This window comes from Phoca vitulina, unplaced genomic scaffold, assembly GCF_004348235.1.
Source record: "Phoca vitulina isolate PV1807 unplaced genomic scaffold, GSC_HSeal_1.0 scaffold12, whole genome shotgun sequence".
Taxonomy (NCBI): domain Eukaryota; kingdom Metazoa; phylum Chordata; class Mammalia; order Carnivora; family Phocidae; genus Phoca; species Phoca vitulina.
This window is the reverse complement of record NW_022589715.1, coordinates 9,658,682-9,685,788: the sequence shown is the minus strand read 5'-3', so window position 1 is coordinate 9,685,788 and position 27,107 is coordinate 9,658,682. Positions and strand designations below refer to the sequence as shown.

The 27,107-nt window shown below is 53.2% G+C and overlaps 1 protein-coding gene across 1 annotated transcript; it reads left to right on the top strand.

Moving 5' to 3' along the window:
- Positions 1–1,154: 1,154 nt before the first annotated feature.
- MAL (mal, T cell differentiation protein) lies at positions 1,155–26,916 on the top strand. The gene is made up of 4 exons (XM_032410447.1): positions 1,155–1,304; positions 20,494–20,661; positions 22,133–22,258; positions 26,344–26,916. Exons 1-4 carry the CDS (start codon positions 1,212–1,214, stop codon positions 26,416–26,418), a joined length of 462 nt encoding a protein of 153 aa, XP_032266338.1. The 5' UTR covers positions 1,155–1,211; the 3' UTR covers positions 26,419–26,916.
- Positions 26,917–27,107: the final 191 nt, after the last annotated feature.

The following is a 27,107-nucleotide window of genomic DNA, read 5'->3' as shown; positions in this document are numbered from 1 at the left end:
GCATCTGCCTTCCGCTCAGGTCATGATCCAAGAGTCCTAGGATGGAATCACACACTGGGCTCCCTGCTCAGCGGGGAGCCTGCTTCTCCCTCTCCCTCTGCTGCTCCCCTGCTTGTGCTCTCTAATTCTCTCTGTCACCTAAATAAATAAATAAAATCTTTGGGGGGGGGGGAAAGCACTGGGGAGTCTGAGTTGGAGGCATGTCCTGAACTCCCAGAAGATTATAAGCTTTAGGATTTATAGAAGAAAACTCAGTACTGTAATAGTATCTAAAAATAAAGGCAACTACTGGAGTCTGATACTTGTCTTAAAATAAAGGCAAAAAAAGAATAAATGAATCGTGGTCCAGAAAGAAACAAAACCAAAACAAAATCCAGGCAGTCAGAGCACATGGGGAGGAGTCATCCTACCCGCAGAGGCCCCAGGATACCCCCTCCGAGGAAGGAGATAGATCTGCTCTAAAAGTGCCCCTCCCCAACCCCTGAATTCAGTGCAGACTTGCCCCAGCACGGCCACCAGCAGCCCTCCTCCGGGGGTCACATGGCTGAGAGCAACCTCCTACCCTCAGACTATTCGCAGCTCCAACGCATAGGGGAGTGGACCGCGCGCTGGGCTCGGAATGCGCGGGGAGAAGGGGTGGGTGGCTAGAGCTGGTCTCAGGGCCGCCCCCGCAGACCCCCAGCCTGCCGCCAAGGGCAGAATTCGTCCCACCTGGAGCCTGAACGCGGAGGTCGCACTTCTCAACGCACCGAGCGCGGAAAGGTGAAGGAGACCCAACTTAAGAACGGTTAAAGCAATGGGGACCCTAGGGGTGTCACGATGGGCAGTTTGGGGGGCCTAGGTATTGATGGTTATCATTCCTAAGGGATGGTGATCCCGTGCAAAGCGTGCGAAGCGCCTCGCCGAAGTGACTCTGTCCCGCTCCCGGTGGGAGGTGGCCCCGGAGGTGGGGCGCAGGAGTCCATCTCCCGCCCGCCGCGCCGCAAGCCCGCAGCGCGCCCTCCGGGTGGGTCAGGACCGCCGGATCCCTGGCGGCGCGCGTCTTGGACTTGGGCGGGGACAGGGCGGGCGGTGACCGCGGCTCCTCCCTCCTCGGCCCCGGGCTCCCCTACTCTTAACCCGCGCGCGGGGGCGCCCGGGCCACCGGGCTCCGCAGAGCAAGCGAGCGGTCCGCGCGCGTCCAGTCCCGAGGCCGACGCCAGCACGCCCGCATGGCCCCCGCAGCGGCGTCGGGTGGCAGCACCCTGCCCAGCGGCTTCGCGGTCTTCACCACTTTCCCGGACCTGCTCTTCTTCTTCGAGTTTGTGAGTAGCTGGCGCGTCCGCGCCCGTGCCAGGGAAGGGGCGGGATGGGTGGTGGTGGGGGATCCGCAGGCTGCGCAGGTCCCCGGAGCATCGGGGTAGCGGGGCCAGGGTGAGCAAAGTCTCTCTCCTCCCACCCCACCCCCGGTCGTTTGGCCCCCTCTCTAGACAAGGGCAAGGGGGTAAACAGTGTCCAGGACCTAGACGGAAAAACCAAATTCGCAGCGTGGGTCAAATGTTGGAAGCAGGCCTGTGTCCACTGGCTGGGCGCTGGTTTCAAAGCTGCGCTCCCAGCTCGCCTCACAGGAGCCGCGCAGAGTATGCCCTTACTGGGGACCGACGTCCTTGTACAAGTGCCCAGCTTTTCCCAGGGTTAGGATTTCGTTAAAAAAAAAAAAAAAAAAAAATCAAAAGAAACCTGAGTGTGTATTGCCAACCGACGTCTGGAGATTGGGTTGGTGTCGTAGGAGGAGCTGAATCTGGATTATTCTCTTCTGGCCTTTCAAAGTTTCTGGCGAGTGAACGTACTTGCCACAACTTCTTTCTGGAAGTAATAGAACAGGCCATCGTTTGCTGGCCACAGTCATTTTGCCCTGTGCTGCGGGGGGGGGGGGGGGGGGGTAAGGGAGAGGGGCTGGCCTGAGCGGTCCTGCGCCTTGGCTCACCTTGAGCAGCAGGAACTCCACGAGTCCCTGCTTGAGCTGGAGCCGCGCTGTCTCCGACCCGAAAGCGCTTCCCACGCCCGGCTCCTAGAAAGGGGATCACTGTGTAGGGGCGCTTCAGACCGCCCTCAGCCTAAACTCCTCAGGAGGTACAGACCCTTACCTGGGAGGGGGCGTGGTGTATTTACTCTGTGGGTGTGGTGCGTGCCGGCCACAGAGACTCGACTTCCCTGCACCCCCACTGCAGAAATGGCTGCCTGGAGGGTTGGTCGGAAAGGAAAATGTCCAAACCTGACTGTTTAAAAACAGGACCCCGGCTTCTTATTGTCCGATGGGAGGCAGGAGGGTGTGAACAGCAAAGGGAGCAGGTTCTGTTCTCCCTGGATGGCTTGGGGGAAAGGGTTAAGGGGGCTGAGGTTGCCTGGGGGCACCCTATCACTGAAGTTGTGTGAGTTGAGTTGAGCCCAAACCTGGATGTATCCAGAATGACTTCAAATCCTGGAGCTAGCCAGAATTAAGGAAGTGACATCTAGAAGAAACCCTGGACACCACTAAGCCCAGCCCCATCATTTATGGATAGGGACACCCAGGCCCAGAGGGGAGGGGCTTGCATTCACTGGCACATTCTTTTCCCAATGGCTCATCTGAGCTTCCATGCAGCAGTTAGCCTGTGCTTGCCCAAGGCTGGATTTCTGAAAAGAGCATATAGACCCTATGACTTGGGAATAAGTAATGGGTGGTTCCTTCAGAGGCTACTGCATTTACAAAGGCAGAGTTTCATAACCAAAAGAGATGATGGCTAATGGTGAGGTGTGATGGGGCAAGAGAGATTTTTAAGCAACAAATGGTCTTCCTCGTGTCTCTTAAATTGCCCTTATATAGAGTGGCTTACTCTGCCTTTGTAGCTGTTTGAGGAGCATTAAAACAAGAATCAGGAGAGTGTGTTACTTGAGCTCTAGGCAGAAGACTCTGGGGCACCATCCTCCTCTTGTCCTGACAAGAATGGGCTCAGGTGACAGTAGGTGGTGGCAGGTGGCGGCTTCACAGAAGGGATAAGCTCCAGCGCCCTCTGCCTCCTCCTGGTATCACAGTTTAGGGGAAGGATTGCCCCTGAGGGTAGGAACAGCCCAGCCAAGCAGGGCCATCTGCTGGGTAGGGATGAGAGGATACCACCCCCAAAACCCAATAAGTGAAAGTGGAAGGCTGGGTGTGGGAAATCTCAGAACCATGGATTAGTGGAAATTTACTCCTCCCGGGGCTGTTTTGTGACCTGAGATGGTAGGGGCTTCTAGAAAAATCATTCTTTCTTGCTTGGAACACTTTCCTCTCAGCTGTTAGAAGTGATTTTTTTTTTCTCCTTAATGGCGCCTGGGTGGCTCAGTTGGTTAAGCATCTGACTCTTGGTTTTGGCTCAGGTCGCGGTCTGTGTGTCCTGGGATTGAGACCTGTCTGCGTTGGGCTCTGAGCTCAGCAGGGAGTCTGCTTGAGATTCTCTCTCTCTCTCTCTCCCTCTCCCTCTACTGCTCCCCCTGCTCATGCTCTTGCATGTGCACTCTCTATCTCTCTCTGAAATGAATAAATAAATCTTTAAAAAGGGGGGGCACCTGGGTGGCTCAGTCGGTTAAGCATCTGACTCTTGATTTCGGCTCAGGTCATGATCTCAGGGTCATGAGATCGAGGCCCACATCAAGCTCCGCGCTCAGCAGGGAGTCTGCTGGAGATTCTTTCTCTCTTCCTCTCCCTTTGCCTCTCCCCCGACTTGTGCTCCCTCTCTCTGAAATAAATAAATAAATCTTTAAAAAAAAACAAGTGATTTTTTTCTCCTTAACCTCAGCCCTGCTCCCCCACCTCCCTTCCTTCCTCCCAACTTTCCGAGAGACCTCGCGTGCCCCAGTGTGTCTCTGAATCTCTTTCTTCCTCTCCAGAGTAGGGATGTACCCACAGGGTGCCAGAGAGAGCAGAAAAGAAAGCAGACACTGGTCCTTTAAGCTGTCCCCCTGCACGGGTTGTAACATTGTAGAGAGGAAGCTGTATGCCTCTTGATGTGTGGAAGGAGTAGTGAGTTAAAGAACTGTGGGAGGGTTTTTTTGTTTGGTTTTTTTTGGTGTTTTTATTTTTTTTTAAATTTTTTATTATTATGTTAATCACCATACCTTACATCATTAGTTTTTGATGTAGTGTTCCATGATTCATTATTTGTATATAACACCCAGTGCTCCATGCAGAACGTGCCCTCTTTAATACCCATCACCAGGCTAACCCATCCTGCCACCCCCCTCCCCTCTAGAACCCTCAGTTTGTTTTTCAGAGTCCATCATCTCTCATGGTTCGTCTCCCCCTCCGATTCCCCCCCTTCATTCTTCCCCTCCTGCTATCTTCTTCTTCTTTTTTTTTTTCTTAACATATATTGCATTATTTGTTTCAGAGGTACAGATCTGTGATTCAACAGTCTTGCACAATTCACAGTGCTCACCATAGCACTGGGAGGGTTTTTTAAAATTACAGACTATTACAACTCAACAACAAAAAGACACGCAAGCCAGTTAGAAAATATGCAACAAACTTGAATAGACATTTCTCCAGAAGAGCTATACAAATGGCCCATAAGCACATGAAAAGAGGTTCAGCATCATTAGTCATTAGGAAAATGGAATAAAAACCACAATGAGGTACAATTTCACGTGAAATTATGGTGATCATTATTTAAAAAAAAAAAAACAACAGAAAATAGCAAGTGTTGGCCAGGATAAAATTAGAACCCTCATACACTGCTGGTAGAAACTAACATGATTCCTCTGCTTCTGGAAAACAGTTTGGTGGTTCCTGAAAAAAGAAATTACCATATGACCCAGCAATTCCATGGCTAGATTTTGTGTGTGTGTGTGTTCTTTTTTTTTTTTTTTAAGATTTTTATTTATTTATTTGAGAGAGAGAGTGAGAGAGAGAGAGAGCACAAGAGGGGGGGAGTGGGAGAGGGAGAAGCAGACTCCCTGCTGAGCAGGTAGCCCGATGCAGGACTCGATCCCAGGACTCCAGGTCATGACCTGAGCCGAAGGCAGTCACTTAACCAACTGAGCCACCCAGGCGCCCTCCATGGCTACATTTTTAACCAAGATAATTAAAAGCAGGGACCTGAATAGGTACATGATGTGCATGTTTGTAGCGGCCCTGTTCACAATAACCAACAGGTGGAAACAGCCCCAATTCAGTGGATGGATAGACAAACTGTGATCTATCCATACAGTGGAATATTCTCCAGCCATAGAAAGGAATGAAGTAAGTACCGGTACATGCGCAAAGTTGATAAACTCTGAAAACACTCTGCTAAGTAAAAGAAGCCAGACACCAAAGGTCATGTATGTATGGTTCCATTTATGTAAAATACCCAGAATAGGTAAATCCATTGAGACAGAACACAAAGCGGTGGTTGTCCAGGGACCGAGATGAGAGGGAGAATGGGGAAGAACTGCTTAATGGGAATGGGTTTCCTTTTGGGGTGGTGAAAATGTTTTGGAGTTAGAGGTGGTGGTTGCACAACATCGTGAATGTATTAAATGCCATTGAACTCGTCAATTTAAGATGGTTCGTTTTATGTTATGTAGACTTCCCTTAAGTTTGTTAAAGAACAGGGGCGCCTGGGTGGCTCAGTCGTTAAGCGTCTGCCTTCGGCTCAGGTCATGATCCCAGGGTCCTGGGATCGAGCCCCGCATCGGGCTCCCTGCTCTGCGGGAAGCCTGCTTCTCTCTCTCCCACTCCCCCTGCTTGTGTTCCCTCTCTTGCTATGTCTCTCTCTGTCAAATAAATAAATAAAATCTTAAAAAAAAAAAAAAAAAGTTTGTTAAACAAAAATTAAGAAATACTTCATATTTACAGAAAAGGCACCCACATAATTATCACTTCACTTTGTCAAATCTTAATATTTGGCCTGATTTACTTTTAGTATTCAGGAAATAAAGCTTTTCGGATGGCATCTAAACGCACTGGCTATTCCACGATCATCTTCTCTTCCGTCTATCCTCAGGACAATCCCTAGGCTGAACATGGTGTTCATTACTCCCAAGCAGAGTTGATTTAAACCTAGACTGCACACCTCACTATGGGTGGACTGCACGTGGCATTGTTTTATATGTTTTCGCTTTATGAAAACAGTAACATCCCGCAGGTTGACGCTGTTTATTTATTCTTCTCTTGATGGAGATTTTGGCTGTTTGCAGTCTGTTGCTTTCTGCTAGCACGGATAGCCTTGCCAAGAACATTCTTGTATGTGCCCTGTTAGTTAGATGTGGGGAAGTTCTTCCCAGAGCACACAGGGAGGATTTGACCTCCTGGTTCATAGGGAATGCACATCTTCCTTTTCCCAGCTGTTACCACATCGCTATGCAAAAGGATGATTCCAATGTACATGCTCCAGAAGCAGAGTTACCTGGAAGCTGATGAAGCATAATTAAGCTCAGGCCCCTTCCAAGACCCTGCCTTACTTTGTATTCTTTAATAAAGAAGGTCCTCAAATTGTACACGTTTCAAGCAAAACCTGGACCAGGCCAACTCCCACCAGCAGTGTGTGAAAGTCCCCATTGTTCCTCATCCTTGCCACATGGGGTAGCATCAGAATTTGCAATTTTCTGCTAACCCAATGGGTGTAAAATGCTTGTTATGTTTTAAATCTGTAGTCCTTTGAGTTGATTACTCACAGTTCATACTCCCATGTCTGACCTCCCCATAGCCTGGGAGTCACAGATGCCAGCGTCCAAGGCCAACAGGGTGGAGCTCCCCTCCCCTCCCAAGGCAAGGAAACTGCCCGCAGGGGCAGGGAAGGGTGGTGGCTCGGGGGAGGGGTGGGTGGGGGTGTATGGCAACCTCACCCTGGCCCAGCACCCCTACCCCAGACCTCCGAAAGCTGCAGGGCTGTGGCAGGGAGTGGAAGGCTGGCCCAACCAGGTGGTGTGAGCCACACAGGCCATATTGCTGTTGTGGGCAGTGCGGTCACGGGGCACCCCAAATGAGCGGGCTCGCCGTGGAATGTCCTCTCCCAACAACTCAACCTGGGGCTTTGCCTCTGGCCTGTTCCCCTGTCCCCATCCAAGGAGGACTTCTCCTTTGGGGACCACAGTCTCTGCTTCCTCTTCCTCCTTCCCTTCTAAGCCAGGGGCTCTGTGACACTTGGTCCACCATTCACAGAACAAGATGTTAACATAGGAAGCTTTTTGTCTCAGCCCTGGCCAGGGCCAGAGGAATCTTCTCTCACAAAGTCCCAGAAGAGATGACCGCACCCCCCCCCACCCCCGCTTCAGAACTTGTGAAGGAAATGCCTGAAAACAGGTTATGAAACCATTTACTCAGCTCCGTCCTCCCCAGCCCATCAAAGGGAAAAGCGAAGGACAGACCGGCTGGGAGTGAAGAGAGACCCGGGGAGTGCAGAGAAGCAGGGTGAGAGTCCCGGCTCCTAGGTTGGGTGCACTTTTCGGAAGTGGGGTGGGGGAGCCCCCTGGAGTGGGTTTGCAGTTTTGATTCTCACAGTGCACTGGACACAGTAGTTACTCACAGGAGACTGTGTCTCTCTGACCCAAAGTGACTGGGGACTTTTATTATGAGAGTGACCAGACAAGTCCTGAGACCTGCCCTAGATTTTCACCTGCCTGGGGAGCAGCCGCCCTAGATCATCCGGTGGAGAGGGTGGGGTGGGGGCAGGGTGATACAGCAGTTTTCTGGTGGGTGGTCCGCCTTCTGGTTACACTGAGAACACAGCATGAGGACTCAGAGGAACCTAATTTTTCTGAGCTGGGAGGAGACTGAGGCTGGGGGGGGGGGGGGGGGGGGGGGGGGAGGGAAGAGGGGGGAGCATAGCTTGCCCAGGTAACTCGGTCTCCAGGGTGGCACTTCTTGCAGTGACAGCAAGTCATGTCCCGGCTTCTGCCTTCACGGAAACACCCACGATGAACTTTTGCCTGCAGCAGGAAGGATCATGAAAGGGGCCCTGTCCACAGGGCAGCCCTGGGCAAGGCCTGGCTCCCTTCTTCCCTTCTCTCCCCCAGGGAGTGAAGGGGCAGCTCGGAGCCACTGGGGAGCTCCCAGCCCCTGGGTCTGCTTGTCAAAAACACACCCTGAGGGATCTGAGTCACTACATCAAGGCTGGGCCCAAGAATCTGCATTTGCTGAGCCATTGATTCAGCAAGGTTTGGAGTGGCCATAGGTAGACCAGCCCACCCCCTCGACCTCGTTTCAACCGGGGACAGGGTAGTGGAGACGGTTCTCAGTAAGAGGCCAGGGAGGGAGCCAAATGCCCTAAAGGTTCTCCTGGGCTCAAGGCAGACACCCTCCGTGCTCTTGGCCAACTTTCCCCGCTGCCCCAGCCAGGGATCGCTTCTGTAGTCCCCAGGGAGTGGGGGCTGGCCCTGCTGGACAGTGGCTGAGCTTGGCCTTCCCTGGCTGTGCCCACTGACTCCTGGCCCTGTGTCCTTGTCTTGCTTTGGGGCTCCCTCTCTTTAGAAGGGGGTAAGGGCCCTGCCTGGCTTTTCTCTTTTCCTCCTCTCTAAAGGGAGGGGAAGAATTATACATAGAGGTCTCTCAGGGGTTTGTTCTTCGAGTTGAGAAATGACTTTTCTGGTTTTTCAAGAACCAGAGGACTGCTTTGATCAGGAGTAAGTGACTTGGAGCTGTTCTCTGGAAACTGCTGAGTGCGATGATGGGGCTCAACTCCCACACGGTCACGCATATGTCATCGCAACCACCATACATCGAAAAAGGTTGCTTTTAAGCTTTCCGTAGGTCACTCCCTGGCTTGATGCAGATGGGCTAATCCCTTGGTGGTATGAGGCATCCTCTCAGTCCAAGCGCATTCAGAAGAGAGGAGGAGGATCCCAGATGCCGCTGCAGGGAAGGGGGAGTGCTCATACGCAGGTCACTTGGGTCAGGGACAAAGGCTGACTATTTGTACCTACACCTGCCATGCCCAGCAGCGGGTGGGGGAGCCCGCCGTTCTGCCAGCCTAGGCCAGTTCGCACAGCCTTTGGAATGGCTTGGCTTTGCTCTGGGATTAGGCACATTCTCAAGGAAAGGCTACGGGAGGGGACTGGACAACCTGGGGCCTACCTTGAGGTGGGATAGGGCCAGCCAGCCTGGACCGGGCCAGGGGCCGAGTCCTCATGGATTCATGGTTAAGCCCTGGCCTCCACCCCCCACGCAAGCCTGTCTGGGGCTTCCTTTTGGACTCTCAAGTATCAGTCCCCAGACATAATGTTTTGGACCAAAGGCCACCAGGAGCAGACACTAAGATCCTCCAGCAGGTGTTCTCTTCAGGGGCTGATGGACGAGAGGACAGTGAGTGAGTGGCCCCCCTTGTTCCAGAAGCACTGATGCCATGGGCAAGTAAGTGTAGGACTCCTCACAGGCTTCAGATGGTTCCTGGGGGCCTGGAGCGGGTTCCTGGTCCTCTCTGCATCGTGGGGCCCCCACCCGCCTTCTACATTCTGGTGGGAAGGTCTAGCTCCTGGTTAGCTCCTGCTGGGCTCCAGCAGCATGACTATTTCCCAGGGTAATGCACTGGCACTGATTTGTGCCACGCTGAGCTGCAGGCTCTCCACCACTCCCACCTCATGCATAGCTAATGTGCTGCCCACGCTGGGGCAAAACAACTCCCTAAGGCCTGAGAAAAATATGTAGGACCTAAAAGAAAAGCCTTGTCACCAGCCATCACACACTGATATGCACGGGCAGCAGGAAGAGTCACAGCCTGTCTCAGCTGACCTGAAACTCCACACCAGAGCCCCGGATTCCTGTTAGAACGCAGTTGGGCTGGGAGCCGAGGCGGCAGGAAGAGGAAAGGGAAGGGGGGAGAGGGCAGGAGAGTACCCCCCGAAACTCCTGGATCCAAGTTTGAAGAAGGCCCTCAGAAAACCAAGGGTGCAGGCTCTAAATGGGGGGACAGTCCAGGAACGGAGCAAACAGGTGGCAGCTTCACAACTGTTAGTAGGGGTGGGGGTGGGGTGCAGCTCATGACAAGTGTCCCGTTGAGGGACCCAGGGCTGAGAACCGCAGGCCTGTGCCTACAGAAGAGGGAGTGATGTCCTTTTGCTTGTTTTTTGGTCTTAAACACAAACCTTGGTATTCTTTTCCTCTGAAAGAACAGAGCCTATTGAACAAGCGAGGGGTGGGGGAGGGGAAGCCTGCTCCGGAAGCCACCTCCCTTGCAGTTCTCTCTAGACCCAGGGCGGCTGGGAGCAGGGCGAAGGCTAATGGACTCTGTCTCCTGTTATTCGATGTTGCTATATTCAGGGCCGTTTCCAAAGCGACCCTAGACAGGGGAGAGATTTCGGGGCGAACTGCTTGTGGGTTGCCTCGGGTAACTGCCTCACGCACGGAGGATCTGACCAAGGCTCCACAACCAGCCTGTGGGAGCGGATACTCAGCAGCTGTGAGGATGCGAGCAGGCAACTGCGCCTCAGTTTCTGCATCAATAAAATGGGGACATAATAGCACCTACCTCAGGGATTGCTGCGAGGAATAACTGAATGAGTGTCGTTTGCCCAAAGCTCTTAAAACGACACGATGCACATAGTTACTGCTCAATAGCTATTAAGTACAACTGTTATTAATTTACTAATGACTCAAACACCTGCTCTGAGATCAACCGGCCAATCCCTGCTAAAGGGGGGCAACTGCAGGATGGGGGCCGTAGGACCCACCCCGTACTACCTTTTGCCTTAGATGCCCTTGTCAGGCTGGGGGTGAGTGAGATTTGGGAGTGGGTGCGGCTGTTGCGGGCACACTGACTTGGCTCTGAGGCTGTCAAGTAGAGCACAGACGCCACCTCTGTAGGCCCTCCCAGTGCCTGCTCTGCCCAGAGCTGCCCCTGGCTAGCCTGCCGCGGTGGCCGGGGGGAAGGGGGACCGTGGCAGTCCTGTCCTGTCTTCTGCCTCAGGGGCAGGGGATGTCTTAAGCCTCTCTCACGCGCCACCCTGCCCGCTTGGTGCCAGGATGGGTGGGGAGAGCTTTGTGAATTCTCGGTGCCCGGCACCTTGCTGCATCTGTCCCCAGGGGAAGGAACCAGTTAGCAGTGGGCCTGGCATTAAGCCTTACAAAAATGATTTGTCCTCAGTGTCAATGTATCGCCATCTGGAAGGGCATTGGTTCAGGGAGAGGGCGGCCTCTGGCACAAAAGGGTGCCCCCACCTCTCCCAGCCTCCATCCTGCCCTGTGGCTGGTGATAAGCCAAACACGGTTGTATAGAGGGGCCTGACAGGAAGGGTTCCACCTTGCTTTTGCGTCTTAGGACTCTTTCCAGAACCAGCCCATAGTCCTCCGCTGGTCTCCATTTAAGGCATTCCTTTGGTGCGGGTGGCATGGTGGGACTAAGCCCTCTATCCTTCAGGCCCAGACTTCCCCAGTGCCTCCACCGGGAAGCCCACCCTGAGAGCACCCCTTTCCTGGCACTTGGCACCTGGACGGCAGGCCCTTGCTCGGCTCTGTCTCCTGCCTGGACTGTAAGTCTGTCCGTGTCCCCAGCACAGGCAGTGCCCTCTGAAGCATTTGTTCTCATCATGCATCAGTAGGAGGGGGGCTAACTTCTCATCTCCCACCTGGCTAATATGAATCACAAGAGGAGTCCCTGACTCCAAGGGCAGATGGAAGATGAAGCTGACAGTCACCAGCAATCCCCAAGAAAGAAGCGCTAGGACCCTGGAAAGAAGCCCCTGGCCCTATATGGGCAGTTCCTTCTCACTACAGAGGGTACACACCTGTTTTGTCCGTTCGCTCACTGCATTATTACCCTCATGGTGACTCCCATTAGTACCTCTTGTTTTTCTGGCACTGCAGCCACACCCATCGGGTCTAGCATTTCCCCAGATTTGCCCTTTTTACAGGTGGCTTACTGGTATTCTTCATGGAGCTTCCCGGTTTCTGTTTATCCTGCTGGGTAAAGCCCGTGGGTATAGGTGTGGTTAGGAAACTTTTCCATCCAGATGAGGACATGCTTGTCTGAATGCCCCTAGCTCTGTGGACCTGAAAGAACTTTTCATTCATTCAGGAATGGGTGACTGTCCTCTGCCCAGGGAGGGAGTGATGAGCGGCAGGTGCTTCAAGCCGAGGTCTAGTGCGTACCATGGAAGAGATTTCCCTGGGACTTGAGGGAAGTGGGATCGCGGGCCTGGACAGGGGCCTCTTCTCAGTCCACCCCAACCCTGTTAATGTCCACTGCGGACCTGAACTCAGCCCCTATCCCTTTGAATCTCAAGTCTCTACCTCCCTCTTCACAGACTCAAGGCCCCCTGAGTTCTGGCCTTACCTCCAGAGTAGATAAAGGGACACTATCTAAGCCTGCTTTGGGAGGGATAATGGCATAATGGGTCCCCCTGGAAGGATGAATTTGTTGATGAAGGGGCCGGGAGGGCAGAGCAACTTGCATAGGTAAACTGAGTCAGGTGGCCTCAACACCACTCCTGGTGTTTGCTTTAAGAGTAGCCTCAGAGGCCAGACTCCCCATCAGCTGCCTTGTCAGTTAACAGAGGGGGCGGAGTCCACACATGGAGAATCTTCTGACCCCTCCCCGCCCCAGACACCTCCCTAGGGGGTCTGTGCAAATTGCTGGGCTCTGTCCCTGCCCTGGGCAGGGGCGTTCAGCGGGTCACCCTCCCTGGGGCCCCGACACCTTTACCAGGGCCTGACTCTGCCCTCGGTGGAGGCAGCGCTGCTCCAGGGGAGCCTGACAGCGGGATTCGAAAGGAGGGAGGGACTCCGGACGCTGGTGCGAGTCTCCGGATAAGGTCTGCCGCGGTGGCCGTACCAGCCTCAGCTCTGGCCGGGCTCAGGAGCACTGTCAGCGTCTGCTAAATGCACGGGTGACCAAACGAAGGAGGGAGGGGGTGAGCGAGGGAGCGAGTGAAGGAAGCCTCTCCTTTGACTCGCGGGGGGGGGGGGGCTGAGCTCTTCCACACCGGGGAGGTGAGCTTCACACAAGAACCAGAGACGCTGGCATAAGCCCCACATGGGTGCTTCCTGCCATCACCACCCCGCAGAACAGGGAGAGTCCCCAGCCTGCCTCTCAGACCTGAAGAGAAGAGCCGAGGGATGTTTGGAGAAGGCTTCTGAGTTTGGGGGTCTTGTCTTGGTCTTTCCCTCTGAGCTCCCTCTGCATCTTCTCTTACCACCTGGTGCTTACGTCCTCTTGACGTCACCTTGGTGCACTTCCCTCCTCTGCAATAGCACATCCATAACCAGCCTCTACACCCCCACCCACACGCTCACTCGGACACACATGCTCCCACGCACGTGCTCTCACCCGCACACGCACGCGCGCGCTCTCTACTCTAACTCACAGAATGATGAATCTTTTTAGCCACCCAACCCTTAGAGCTGGTTGAGCTTCTCGTAGAGCACACGGTTACTACACTAGTCAAATCACCTACGCAACATGGCTTTCCGGCATTGCAATAAGCCCTGATTGCTCAAATAGTCCAGTGAGTACAGACAGTTCCCTCAACACAAATTGAGGTTACTGTGGGGCGCCTGGGTGGCTCAGTGGGTTAAGCGACTGCCTTCGGCGCAGGTCATGATCCTGGAGTCCCGGGATCGAGTCCCGCATCGGGCTCCCTGCTCAGCGGGGAGTCTGCTTCTCCCTCTGACCCTCCCCCCTCTCATGTGCTCTCTCTCTCTCTCATTCTCTCTCTCAAATAAATAAATAAAATCTTAAAAAAAAAAAATTGAGGTTACTGTTCCTGGTGGCCTCGAGAGAGCACCAAAGGGCTCAGAGCTCACGGCAGCTGGGACCAGCTCACGGCAGCTGGGACCCGCCTCATCTGGGGTGGCCATCTTCCTTTTCCTTCCTGGGGAGATGATCTATGGCCTCTCACAAAGTGGCGGGGCAGCCTAGCGTTGGGTGCACCGTCTGCGTTCTGTAACTAGTTTCCTTTGCTTCTCGAGAGTTCAGATTACACACTCCTGTTCACATGTGCCTTCAGGAAACCCACACCATGCCCTCGGAGCCGTTGGGAATTCTGACGCTGGACCCCAAGGCGCCACACTACCAAGTGTGTATGTGGGAAGCCCTGCCAGGGAAATCCTCTTTAGTTCACACCTTGACTTGTGACTGGGAAAGTATCTGCTTGTGAAGACCCTAAGTAAAATGGAGCCCCAGAAAAGATATCCAGAGAATTTGAGCGATTCTCCTGCATTGACCTCAGATATCCCAGCCGTGCAGGAAAAACACTGGGCGATTGTGGATGCAGAGCTCTTTCAGCCCGGCACATGCAGTGGAAACACCACACAAATCTCAAGAATGTGCTGGAGGATTCCTTTTCCCCCTTTTGTAACCAAGGCTCATTGTTTGAAGGAAGGCTCTCTCCTTTTTTAATGTCCTTTATGTTTCCTTCCACAGAGGCGGACACATTTTTCTCAACTTTTGATTTCTGGGAGATCATCTGTTTTTCTCCTTTCTGATGTTTTGTTTTTTTTTTTTTAAGATTTTTTATTTATTTATTTGACAGAGAGAGACAGTGAGAGAGGGAACACAAGCAGGCGGAGTGGGAGAGGGAGAAGCAGGCTTCCCGCTGATCAGGGAGCCCGATGCGGGGCTCGATCCCAGGACCCTGGGATCATGACCTGAGCAGAAGGCAGACACTTAACGACTGAGCCACCCAGGTGCCCCCTCCTTTCTGATGTTTTTGAAGTTACTTTTAAATTCTAGGTCCCAATACTGTTTGCAGTGGATAACTGTGCATGTGGAGATCCTAGACCTACTGGAATTTTCACACGGTTACAGTTGAGAGAGCAAGCGCTCAGGCGCTCACCATGTGCCAGGCACTCCGCAGACATAACCCCATTTCACTCCAACCCCATGGGGTGGGCACTGTTGTTATCGCTGTTTTGCAAATAGGGAACAGAGAGGTTAAGTAACGTGCCAGAAACAACGGGCCACCCAGCTAGTAAGTGGCAGAGGTGAGATTGAAACCTGGTAGCTCAGGTTCCAAAGTCTACACCCTTCACCATGCTAGCCTGCCTCCTGTGGATTAATTCAGAAAGAAAAATTGAGAACCTTCTCTAAGTTTACACAAGAGCTCCCTCAAAGACTATCCCCTGAGGAAACTTTTTTTACAAAAATCATTTGATTGGGCAGGCCCAAATATAAACTCTTGAAGTCTTTGGAATTTTTCAGTCTGGTTTTGTGTATTACCCCTGGTTCCTAGAGAACCTCAACTCTGCTCAGTATCCCAAACTGGGTGGTTTCCAGTCCTCAAACACCAGGGGCAAGGGCCTCAGATCACCAGCTCATTCCCCTTCACAGACACTCGGACTACATCCCTGCATCTGGAGGATGCCCAACGACGAGCTAATCTCACATTCAAGGCAAGACAGGGATTGAAGCTTGAGGAGAGGAGAGGAGAGGAAGCTTTGCACCGAGAGCCCAGTTGGGACCTGGAGAGGTTGCCTCAGTGGGCATCGCTGGACCACCGAGTGGGCATTGGAGACAGGAGCCAGTTCTTATTCTGTTTGACAGGAATTACTAGGACATAATCCAAGGGCTTTTGTTATGGAAACACGTTCTAAGGCTTTCAGCAAACAGCCTGGGATGTCTGTTCCATGTGCTGTAACTCTACTTCTCTCCACTGGAGTCAGATCGCAGGCATTGGTGTCCCAGACAATTCTAGCGTAGAGTGAGGGCTGCAAACCATGGTGTTAGCTCAGACCCACCACACCCACCACCATTTTCCAGCTTGGGGTTCTGGGCCGCACCAAGAGAGCTCAGCGCAGATCATTCTCAGGCCACCCAACTTAGAGACTGTTCCCGGTCTCTATTATGGAGGACGGTGACCTGGTGTAGGCAGGGGGTAGTGGGGAGTCCGGCCTGTTGACAGAGATGAACAGAAACTGGGGTCATGCCTCCACTTGGATGACTAATGTTTCCAAATGATTGCCTCGGAGCACTTGCTGCTGGGGAGCTGGGAGCCGCGTGGAGTTTTCTTTACAAAGGGAAATGCATGAACCCTCACCTACGCCCTTCTCTTGACAAGTATTTGGCCAGTGGGGTCCTGAGGTCAGGAAGGGGTGGACTGCTCCCTGCCCAGGATGCCTTATCTCCCCGGGTTTGGATGCTATGCTTGTTCTGTTTGCTCTCTGCACACTTAGTAGGTGGAGTGGGGCAGGCACTGGCTTTGTCCCATGATTCACACTGAACCCCAGCTTGCCATGGAGCGGGGCCTTAAAGGCCTTCACGCTGGCCCAGAGTTCAGTTCGGTCTCGAGTGTGGTCCCCGTTGAGCCCCATCTTCAGCCACCCCTCCCCCTCACTGCCTAGCTTATGCCCAGCTCTCTGGCCTTCTGAAGCCCTCACTGCTGCTTCCGCAGCCTCTGGACTTGGCCTGTTTATATTATATTATATTATATTATATTATATTATATTATATTATATCATATCATATATTATTATTATATACTCCTTCCTCGCCCTGGAAAGCCACTCCTTGACCTTTCGGCCCGGTAAACCAGTTAGTCCAACCGTCCCTTTGAGACTTGATCGGGGCCCTGCACAGTCCGGGCAATCGTCCTGCCTTGTAGACGGGCTGCCTCTGCATGTCTGAGGGCTGCTGGCCTCGCGGGTGAACCGCGTCTCAGCCCAGTGGTGGGCTGGTGCTGGGCTCCGCGCCAGAAGCTCCACACTCACATCCCTCGCGTCAACCAGTGTGCGCCAGCCCGCCACGCGGAGACGCCGCTGCAAACTGCCATTTGTGGACGAGGAGGCTGACGCGCAGGGCCCTGCCTCACGCTACAGCCCCGCGCAGCGGCTTGGCTGGGGGACCCCTCTCAGGGCTCGGGAGCCGCGGCGGCTGCGCAGACGCGCGTGGTGCCGGGGCCGGCGGAGCCTTCACGCATGCGCAGCTCGTACAGCTGTGGCCACTTCCAAGGGGCACCTGCGCCGGCTTCTCACAGCCGCGGGGCCTGTGTCCAGGGCGCTGCTCCCAGGCCTCTAGCTGGGAATAGACTCCTCGGCACAGGCCCGTCTTTTTTCACTCACCCCTCCTGTCCTCACGGTTGTTCTGCCCCCATCTCAAACCCCCCTCCCAGGCGGAACCCGTTGGGCAGGGCTGTGAGGGGTAGAGGACAGGCCCCTGCCAGTCTTCTGGGAGCAAAACCCCCGGGTTTTAATCATTTCATCTGTGCTGAGGACATGACGTTCACATGATGTGTAGCTTAAAATACATTCCAGGGACAGCCTGGGCTGGTGGCGTGCTTCCTTCGGGAATGTCCCTGGGAACCCGTGGCTCCTCAGCTGTTTGCGGCTTGGACGCTCCAGAGAAATGAGACACATTCACTCAGTGTCCCCCCAAATGGTGGGGGTCGGAATGGGCCAGTGGGGTGTGCTGTGATGGTAGAGCTATTTTGTAAAAGTCCCCTTGAGAGGGAATTTCTCACCTTGAAAGACATGATGCTAAAGGAAAGAAGCCAGTCATAAAAGCCCATCTTTTATTATATGATTCAACTCATGTGAAAATTCGGAATAGTATGATCTAGAGACAGGAAGTAGGTTGATTAGTGGTCACTTAGGGATGGGACGGAGGGAGGGAAGCGAGCGAGAGCTAGCTAAAGGGTACGGGGTTTCTTTGGAGGTGATGAAAAGGTCCTAAAGTTGGTCTGGAGATGATGATGGCACATACTGTAAATATCCTCAAACCATTGAATTTTACAATTTAAATAGGCAAGTTGTCTAGTACATGAATTATAGCTCATTAAAGCTGTGACAGAGAGAGAGAGAATTGCTTCCCACCATCTTACTATGAAACTTGCTGCTATAAACAAACCGTGCAAAGAAATAATTGTTAAAAGGACCTTGGCAAGGTCGTAGACCCAAAGGCAGGATAGGTCCTGAGGTCTGCCGGGGGGCAGGGGCTGGGATTGAGTCCAGGGTGGGCTTTGCTCCTATGGACAGGTATTCTTACCATGGACTCTAGGAGTCTGAGAGAGAGAGAGAGAATGCATTTTCCAGGGAGCTGGAACATAGCTCCATCAGACTGGTAAAAGCACACACCCGAAGCAGATCAAGTGTCCAGATGAACCCTGAAGCTTCCCTCTGCACTGGGTACCAGAAGCTCAGCATCGAAACTGGGGCCACTTCTAGCTAGTGCATGCTCCAGACTCTACGGCAGGCGCTCCGGGCCGTGGCTTCACTCTGACTTCCCCTTCTTTCTCCTGCCTGTGATTCCCGACCAAGCCCCACAGGGAGAAACTCAGCTGACAGAGGTAAAGTTACAGGAGTCTGGAGAGCAGCCTGAGAGCCATGTTCTCAGATTTTGCCATTTCCTGGTACCACCTGTGCATTAACTTACCCCATAAGGTTTTTAGTTAATTTTGTCCAAAATAACTGTATCACTACCTTAAAAATAAAAACAGTGTCATTGCCCACCTTTGCCAGCCCATTCCGGGAGCCCATCCTCTAAGGGAGTTCCAAATCCCTGGCTCAACCCTGAGCCCTTCTTGCCTTAGAAAAACCAAAGAGTGAAAAAGAGAATCGTTTTTCCCAGTGTGGTGTTCGGTGTTCATCAATACCATGTCCACTGGCTGCCCACGAGCACCTCCGGGCCGCTGGGTCCCCGCAGGATTCCCTAACGCAAGGCTCTGCCCTCCACACACAACGCATAAATCATTCCAGTTTGCCCATACCCACCTGACGGGAGCCCCTGAAGGCCGGTTAACTAACTCAGACACTGCCGCACAGCTGGACAGGTGTCTCACACCCAGGAGTTAACTGTGAGCAAGGGGAACCTCGCCCCCTCCATCACCTGGTCAGGGATAGTGCCGTTTTGTAACTAACCAAGTACACCTGGGTGCTGCCAGGGAGAAGGAAGGGCAGGGCTCCCTGAGAGCATATGAGGGAACCTAACTGAGATGGGTCCTCCTTGGATGGTCACCTGGCGCCCAGGTAAAGGGCGCTCCAGAGAGGAGCATCCCAGGCCCTTGCCTCTGCCCTCCAGACAGGCATGTCCCCTTCTCCTGCTTCTCCAGGCCACGCTCGGCCATGTTCTCAGCCGCCAGCACGTTCGTGTCCCTTTGCCAGGGCCCGTGATGGAGAGGCCAAGTCATCTGTGCGATCTTAGAGGCAGCTATGGAGGAGATGCACACACACTCAGATCGGGTGCTACGGGGCTCTAAGGATTTTTGTTTAACTGTTTTATTGAACTGTTTGCTCCAATGACTGCAAGTTGTCAAATGTGTCCCAGCGCCTCTGCCAGTGTCTTCACGGACCCTCGGATTCGACAGGAGAGGAAGTGCTCTAGTCCGAGATGCCCAGATCTGAGTCATTAGGCCCAGCTTTGTTTTGATAACCCCAGTTTCTTCATTGCTCTGATTTTTCTACTCAAATGTGATTCCATCCTGAAGCTTGTCAGCTGAGAGGCTCAGAGAGCACCTGTGAGGATGGCGGGCTCTTGCCCAGCAGGTGGTCAGCAGGTGCAGGAGAGGGAGCCCAGGCACCACTTGAGGTCACACCATAGGGGATGTACGGCTGGGAAGGCAGCCTGTCCTCGGCCCCTAGATGCTCCGAAGGACCTTGGAGACCTTTGGCCACAGAGCCCTCTCCACCTGTGTCCCAGCCTTTCCAAGCACAGTCCTTACCTAGGTGGGGGATGCTGGAGGACACTGAGCTGCCTTCCCGGGGATGAGGAGGGAGAGGGAAGAGAAGACAATCCCAGCTTCAGTATGTGTGCCTTTGTCCTCGGGGAGCCAGGACTGTGGCCTCAGGGCAGTGTTATGATTCCTATGCTGTCCTGCACTCCTCTTTGAAAACATGGGGCTCCCTGAGCCTTCAGACACCAACAGGGGCTTCTTCCGGATAACAACAGGGAAATGCTTCTCTCACACCAGTCCTAGGCCACCCGAGGAGGTGAGGAGGTGGGCTGACCTCTCCATCCCAGCCCGGACCCCAGTAGTCAGAGCACTTCCTGGACTTGGGATTTAAGGGGTCAAATAAAAAAAAAATTATGCTTATGACGTAGTGTGGTCGATTATTTTGCCAAGTAAAGACCAAAAGAATCTGCTAGTCACTAACCTTTCATGAAAGGAAAGATATTTTAATATCAAAATATTAGGGATTTAATCTAGGATAAAACCTCAGAAGAATGATAATACTGGAGGAGATAAGTCCTTTCTTGGGATGACAAATTACTTAGCGTCCATGTGCCTCAGTTTCCCCATCTGACAAACGGGTCAGTACCTCGTCCGTAGGATTGTTATGAGAATTAACTGAGTTAATATTTGCAAAGCGCTTAGGACAGTGCCTGGCATATAAGTGTGTGATATACGTTTTTGTTAAATACAAAATTAAAATTGCATTTAAAACGTGAATAAAGGCAAGCAAGCAGGGGATTGGACTGAGACTGGCAATGCAGGCAGAAAGAGTGGTTTTTGGTGAGGAAAATGCCCACTGCCATTCTCTGGCTCCTTCCTGTTTTTCTGCCCCTAATGCCCCAGCATGACGCTGGGTCTGGCCCTTCCCAGGTGCGGACTCTCCTGCTCTGATGCTCACTCCTGCCCTCCTTCCCTCTGTAGGTCTTCGGGGGCCTGGTGTGGATCCTGGTCGCCTCGTCCCTGGTGCCCATCCCCCTGATCCAGGGCTGGGTGATGTTTGTGTCCGTGTTCTGCTTCCTGGCCACAACAACCCTGCTTGTCCTGTACATAATTGGTGCCCATGGCGGGGAGACTTCCTGGGTCACCCTGGTGAGTCACAGCCCGGAATGTTTGAGGTGGGCGGGTGGGTATTGGACCCTCTCCCCTGGCAGGCTGGCCTTTCCAGTGCTGGGTGAGGCTGTCCCATCGATGCCTCCTAGCCCTGTTCCCAGGCTGAGCTGGCCAGGCCTTTGGCTCTGAGCTCTCCCCAGCAGCCCAGGGCTCCCCACAGCAGGGAGGTCAGGAGGAGGTGAAGGCAGAGGTTGATTGTCGCTGCCTGATTCCCATTGGGCCTGCTCTGCTTTCTCCTGCATGACTGCCTTTTTCATGGATAACCAGCAGCCCAACCCGCCCCCCCCCCCCCCCCCGCACCACCACCTGCACCTGCCAGGTGCCTGCTCGTGTCTCCCAACATCCAGGAGAGCTGGTTTCCATCTTAGGAGGGGGCAGGGACCCGGGGGCTGGCCTTGGCTGCCCAGTGTGAGGCTAGGCTTCCTGGCCAGTGCCCAGTGATGGCTTTCTAAGCAGGGTCCCCAGAGAAGAACTTGGAGGCGGCAGAGGGATGGCCTGTGGTCCTAATTCTGCATAAGTTCTGCCTTGAGGTCCTTGAAGGGAGTAAAACTTACACATGGGACACCTGCCTTTTACCTATGGCAGAAGGGGGCAGGGCCATTCGGTGAGGCCTCTACTCTCAAAAGGCCTCCTACTTAGACTTTTTTTTTTAAGTTTTTTTTTTTTTTTTAAGATTTTATTTGAGAGAGAGTGTGAGAGCACAAGCAGGGGGAGCGGCAGAGGGAGAGGGAGAAGCAGACTTCCCACTGAGCAGGGAGCCCAACTCGGGGCTCAATCCCAGGATCCCTGGACTCCGGGACCCTGGGATCATGACCTGAGTCGGAGGCAGACACTTAACCTACTGAGCCACCTAGGCACCCCCTACTTAGACTTTCGAAATCACCTCCAAATTACAGCTACTCAAAAGCCCATTCTAGTACTTTTTTGCCTTTAAACATACCTGGAGCTCCCCCACCCAAGAAAAACCAAAGACTAACAAGACAAAAGCACAGTGGGAATGGCCTGGGCCTCTCTCACCCTGCCCTGGCCACTGAGGCCACATCTGAACTGGGACTGTGACCACCTAGGGGATGCTTCTCAGGGCCAGAGCCCATCTCTACCTGTTAGATTCCAGGCTGCCCCTCCTGACCCCCATCTCTTCCTTGATCCCACCTCAAGGGAAAGCAGAGTGCCTTCTCTCCTGAAGTCCTGACTCTGGCCCCCACACCAGTGAGATAGAAGCATCTGGGCATTGCTGGTTACACATGCTCTGTGAAGAGGGCGCCTGGGTGTGGTGTTGGGTGGACGGGGCAAGGGTTGGGGCGGGAAGGCCCTTCTTTCCCAAAGGAAGGGGCAGAAGATGAGGGCAGGAGCTGAGCCATGCCAGGAGGGGACAAGGGGGGGGAGGGGAGACAGACCTTGCTAAGACCACAGCTGTCCCCCTCTCTGACGGCCCCTTTCGACCCTACAGGATGCAGCCTACCACTGTGTCGCTGCCCTGTTTTACCTCAGCGCCTCTGTCCTGGAAGCTCTGGCCACCATCGGGATGCAGGAGGGCTACACCTATAAACAGTACCACGAGAACATCTCTGCCGTGGTGAGTGTCCTGGGCCCCTTGCCCCTGGGCCCAGCCCTCCCCCCACCCCGCCCACTGATAGAGGGTCAGCAGAAGGGCCCTCCCCTCTCTTTTTACTTCACTGACTTCTGCAGAAATAAAGCCCTGAGAAAGCCCTGGAGAAGGGAGCTGACGTGCCCCAGCCGCCCTGAGCCCTCCGGTCCGTACCGTGCTGCGCAGGCCTGGACTGGCCCGGGGGTCCGCGCCTGGGTGGGCTTGGCCAAAGGGAAATGACCGCGAGTGTCCAGCACTGTCTGAGCTCTCCACGAAGGATCTTATTTAACTCTCCCAATAGCACTAAGATGTAGGCGCTCTTATTAAACCCATTTCACAGATGCAGAACTAGGGCACTGAGACTGTGGCTACCTTGCTCCAAGAGGGCCAGGAATTGTTGGTGTCCAGGGCAGGTGCTCTGTCACCACACTCTTAGCACCCGTTTGGAGCAGTGAGTCTGGCCACGTGGGTCTCCTGGCTCTCCCTGAGTGGTCTTCCCTCCAAGCACACGGTCAGGCTCAGGGAAGCACTGAGGCCACAGATGGAAAATCGAGTGGCCAGCTTCAGGGCTGGGGCTGTGAAAAAGCTTTTCTGGGCCCAGCGTGTCCAGACCCCTCAGCTGTGCGTAGTCGTTGCTGCTGTTAGGCCTTCAGCTCTTCGTGACGATGCTTCCTGCCCGGCAGCTCTGAGAACCTGCTGCAGCAGGAGGGGCTGGAGCTCACACCTCCACCATTTCCTTGAGCAGTTACCTCAGTTTGCTCATCTGTGAAATGAGCCCGTGGCTCCTGTCCGACTCCCTCAGAACTACAGAGATGTTAAATGCCTTTCTCCGAGGTCTCACAGAGAGCAATGGGGGGCCTGGGGGCTTGAGCCTCATTCACTCCGTCGGCAGAACAAATGGGGGTACCCGCCGTGTGTGACCAGAGTGCACGGTGCATGCGGGCCTCTGGACCCTGAAAGAGGCGTTCTCCCAACTGTGGGGTCAGACCCATTGGTGGACTTCGAGATTATAACCCAGATTTTCTTTTTAATGGAATGAATCAGAATGACAGAGAGTAGAGAATGTTTTGATTCATAAAACCTTTTTCCAGAGCTCTGCACGTGTGGGCTCCCACCCGCATGCGAACTCACAATATCAGATGTATTTCTCACCACTTAAAAAATATGAAAGAGGTTCAGGAAGTAGCACTCCTGAGATTTCTAGAAGTCGACATGTGGATTATACAAATCCTGAGGTCAAATAGGATGATCGATCACAAGATTCCAGCTCCAGGTGCCAAAACTGTGCCATCCCCACTTTTTGGAAAGAGTAGAGCAGACGCTGAGAGAAAACCCACAGGGAGGGGCACTGTTGGGCTCTAGGAAAAGATTTGGCAGGGGTGTTCTTCCTGCTCCCTGAGAGAGGGGTCTGGAGGAAAGTTCCTGAAAGCCTTCGGGTCCCTAAGGGCCATCCCCTGCCCCAAAGAAGACACATGTTCCCCTTAAGTTCCCAGCCTACTCTCCAGTTCCATAAATATGGCCACTTCTGGTCCCTGGCACCCCCTCAAATGTCCCACAATGTGGGAATGTCTCCCAATTTGGCTCATCTCCCAAGATGGCTGGTTTCTAAATAGGAACACAGCCAGGTGGCACCTTGGTTGTTCTTCCTTCCCTTGGGAGGCTGGTAACCTGCCTCCTCTGTCATCCTTCACACCTCGCCCTATCCCAACCCGGGAAGCCTTCTCTCCGAACAGACATCAGCAGCAAGGCATCTGACAACAACTTCCATAAAACTATTGCAGATGACAGTCGTGAAATGCACGTGGAATGTGGCTAGCAGGGAACAAGCCAGTTAGGGTGAATGACTGCCTCTTTCCGGCAGAGAGATCTCTAGTTGAGAACCACTGTGATCTACTGTGTTCCAACTTCCCTCTTTTTCTTCTTACCGAAATGCCACATACATCCAGAGAGGTGAGCAAGTTGCAAGTGTACAGATGGGTAAATTTCCATCAAGTGAACTCCTCTGTGTAACAAGCACCCACACTGAGAAATAGAACATAATGACTGGCTCCCAGGGTCCCCTCGCCCCGCCGCTATCACTGCACCCACACGAAGGGTACCAGCCTCCTGATCTCTAGCTGCCTAGTTCAACTGTCCCTGCTTTTGAACTTCGTGTAAATGGAGTCATGCAATGTGCATTCTTTTATGTCTGGCTTCTTTCTCTCAACCTTAGGGCTGTGAGGCTCATCCACATTTTTGGGTGGAGGTGTAGAGTGTTCACTCTCGCTGCTGTCTAGCGTTCCACTGATGACTACACCAACATCTATTTATCCACGCCGCAGTTGATCATGTCCCCCCATTTTTGTTAGTTGAATTAGACATACATGGGCATGCCCAGGCCAAGTCGGGAGTGCGAGAATCAAGAATGAAAATGTTGCCAGCAGGCCAATGCCCTGGGCCAAAGGTCATGTATGAGCCTGGTTCAATGTAAAGTCAAGCCTTTCTATTCAAAATATCAGTCATATCCGTGCGCGGGGGAGACCCTGCCCAACCACAGCGAGCCTTTCCCGAGTCCTGGGGGTAACCAGCCAGGGGAGTGGGGAGGCACCTCAAGACCTTCTCCCATGCATTCCTGGCCTTTGGAAGCATCTGGCCTGCCGCTCCCTCCTCCATGTTACTTGTTGGAGCTGCCTCAAAAGCTAAGCTTCTCCCTCTCTCCTTTGCTGGCAGCAGAGAGTCTATACCAGAGGGATCCCTGGGATTGGTGAGAACGGAGAGGGCAGCTGGAAATGTGTGCAGGAATCTGGAATAGCAATAATGGCAGCCATTTAGGGAGGGGGTTTCTGAAGGCCCAAGTATATGCATTCATGTCCCTGGCTCTCAGGGTCCCCAGTGTGCCATTGCTTGACCTCCCTTGGAGAGTAAATGTCTATTTCCTGCTACTCCGGGGACATCGGAGGTGCTCCTGCCAATGATTCTCACTGGGTCTGGAATTCCCCAGACAATAAACTGCTCCCATCGGACAGGGAGAGGTGGGGTTTTTTTTGGGGGGGGGGTGCTGCTCACTCACATACAACCGCTCCTTTTAGACGGTGTTACCGGATGAGTGCTCTGAAATTTGTTATTAAATAACTCGGCTTACTCATCGCCCCTGGCCAATGAGGGTGAAGGGTTTGCCCATGTGTGGAGGCAGCAAGAGATCAGGTATGAGGACTGCTGGTGTTTATGGGCATTTTCGAGAGTCATGGAACCGTAGCTGCCCTAATGTCGTGCCTGGGTTGGAAACTGTTGACCCCACACCCAAGGTCACAAATCCAGGTGCAGATATTTGACTTGGGGGCAGGCAAGCCTTCAGGGAGACCAGCCACCCAGAGCAGGTGATAGGAATAGATGGGGCCCACGTGAACACAAGTCAGGGCTTTGACAGGGACAAAGGGACCATTTGCCCCATTTCCAGGGCCTTTGTTCCCAGCTTCAAAACACTGACTGGATCTTTCCAACAGCTTTCTGAGTAAGCCCCCCTCCTTTTTGCTAAAGCGCCAATCCCTTGTCCCCATCCCAGTCCCTCACTTCCCGTGAGCCTGACACCCTTGCCCACGCTTGTGAAATTAAGATTCCTGGAATAAAATTCTGGTAGGGGTCTGAGGATGACCAGCCATCAACAGGACCTTAACCAGAGCCAGCAAACTCACGCATTTATATTCTCTTAGCCAAGAGAATATGGGCTCTGCCCTTACTGGTGTGGGGGGAGGATGTTTTCCATGGAGAGCAGTGTCATTTGAGGGGTCTCTGAGGGCCTCCATTTGTAGTTGGGTCGCACCAGCACGATGACGTGTGGTGGCAGATAGTTGACCTTGCACACCAAGTCCTGTGGATCGGTGGGTCACCTTGAGCTCTGTGCTGAGAGCATTCTGGGGCCACATCTGGGCTCAGCAGGAAAAGATGTCTGCGGGAAGGATGGGAAGCAGGGGCAGCCCACACCCTTTCGGGCCATCGACCCCGAGCACCGTGCCCATGGCCAGTTCAATGTGGACAGCCCACAAGTTGCCATCTCCCCATGCACCCCCATTAATCCTTGTTTGTCTTGGTTTCAGGTGTTTTCATACGTGGCCACTCTGCTGTATGTGGTCCATGCAGTGTTTTCTTTAATCAGATGGAAGTCTTCATAAAGCCGCAGAACTTTTGCTGAAAACTCAGACGGTGTTCACTGATCAGCCCGCCTTCCAGCATAACATTTTAGAATGCACAAATACTCCCAATGGTGGAAAAAAGAAAACAAAAAGCAACGCTCTGTTTCTTGTGGGTGTTATGTTTACTCTCCCATATACCTTCATGTCAGGGTTGGGGGCTTGCTGTGTTTAATCTCCAACGACTGAGCTGTCTTTCTAGAGTCATTTTCTGTTTGTGACAGAGGGCTGTTGCGGTGGGAAATGGGGACTGCGACCGTGAAACCAAGATCCCCTGCTGACCCCTGGACCAGATCTTGAGAACTGTCTGTTGGAATTTTCCACAAGCTCTCTTGAGTACCCATCCTGGGGCTCGTTTCCAAGTCTTCATGGATAGTCTACCTGTCCTGGGGAGTAAAGCTCACCCAACAAGTATCTGCAGATGTCCACAGTGGAAGATGATAAACCTTTGAAATACTTTATAAAGTGCCTTTATGCTCAGTACTTTTGTGGGGTGTTTGGGGGGTTTTGTTTTTAATTTCCCAGTATCAGGGACTCCATCACTTCAGCTTTCTTCCTGAGGAATCCTTTGGCTCAGACGGAATCTCTAAAGGCAGCATCAAATGGCAGTTCACATGACAGCTGTGTAAGCTCGGCCACCACACTGCCAGGGAGCCCGTCACTGGGTATCC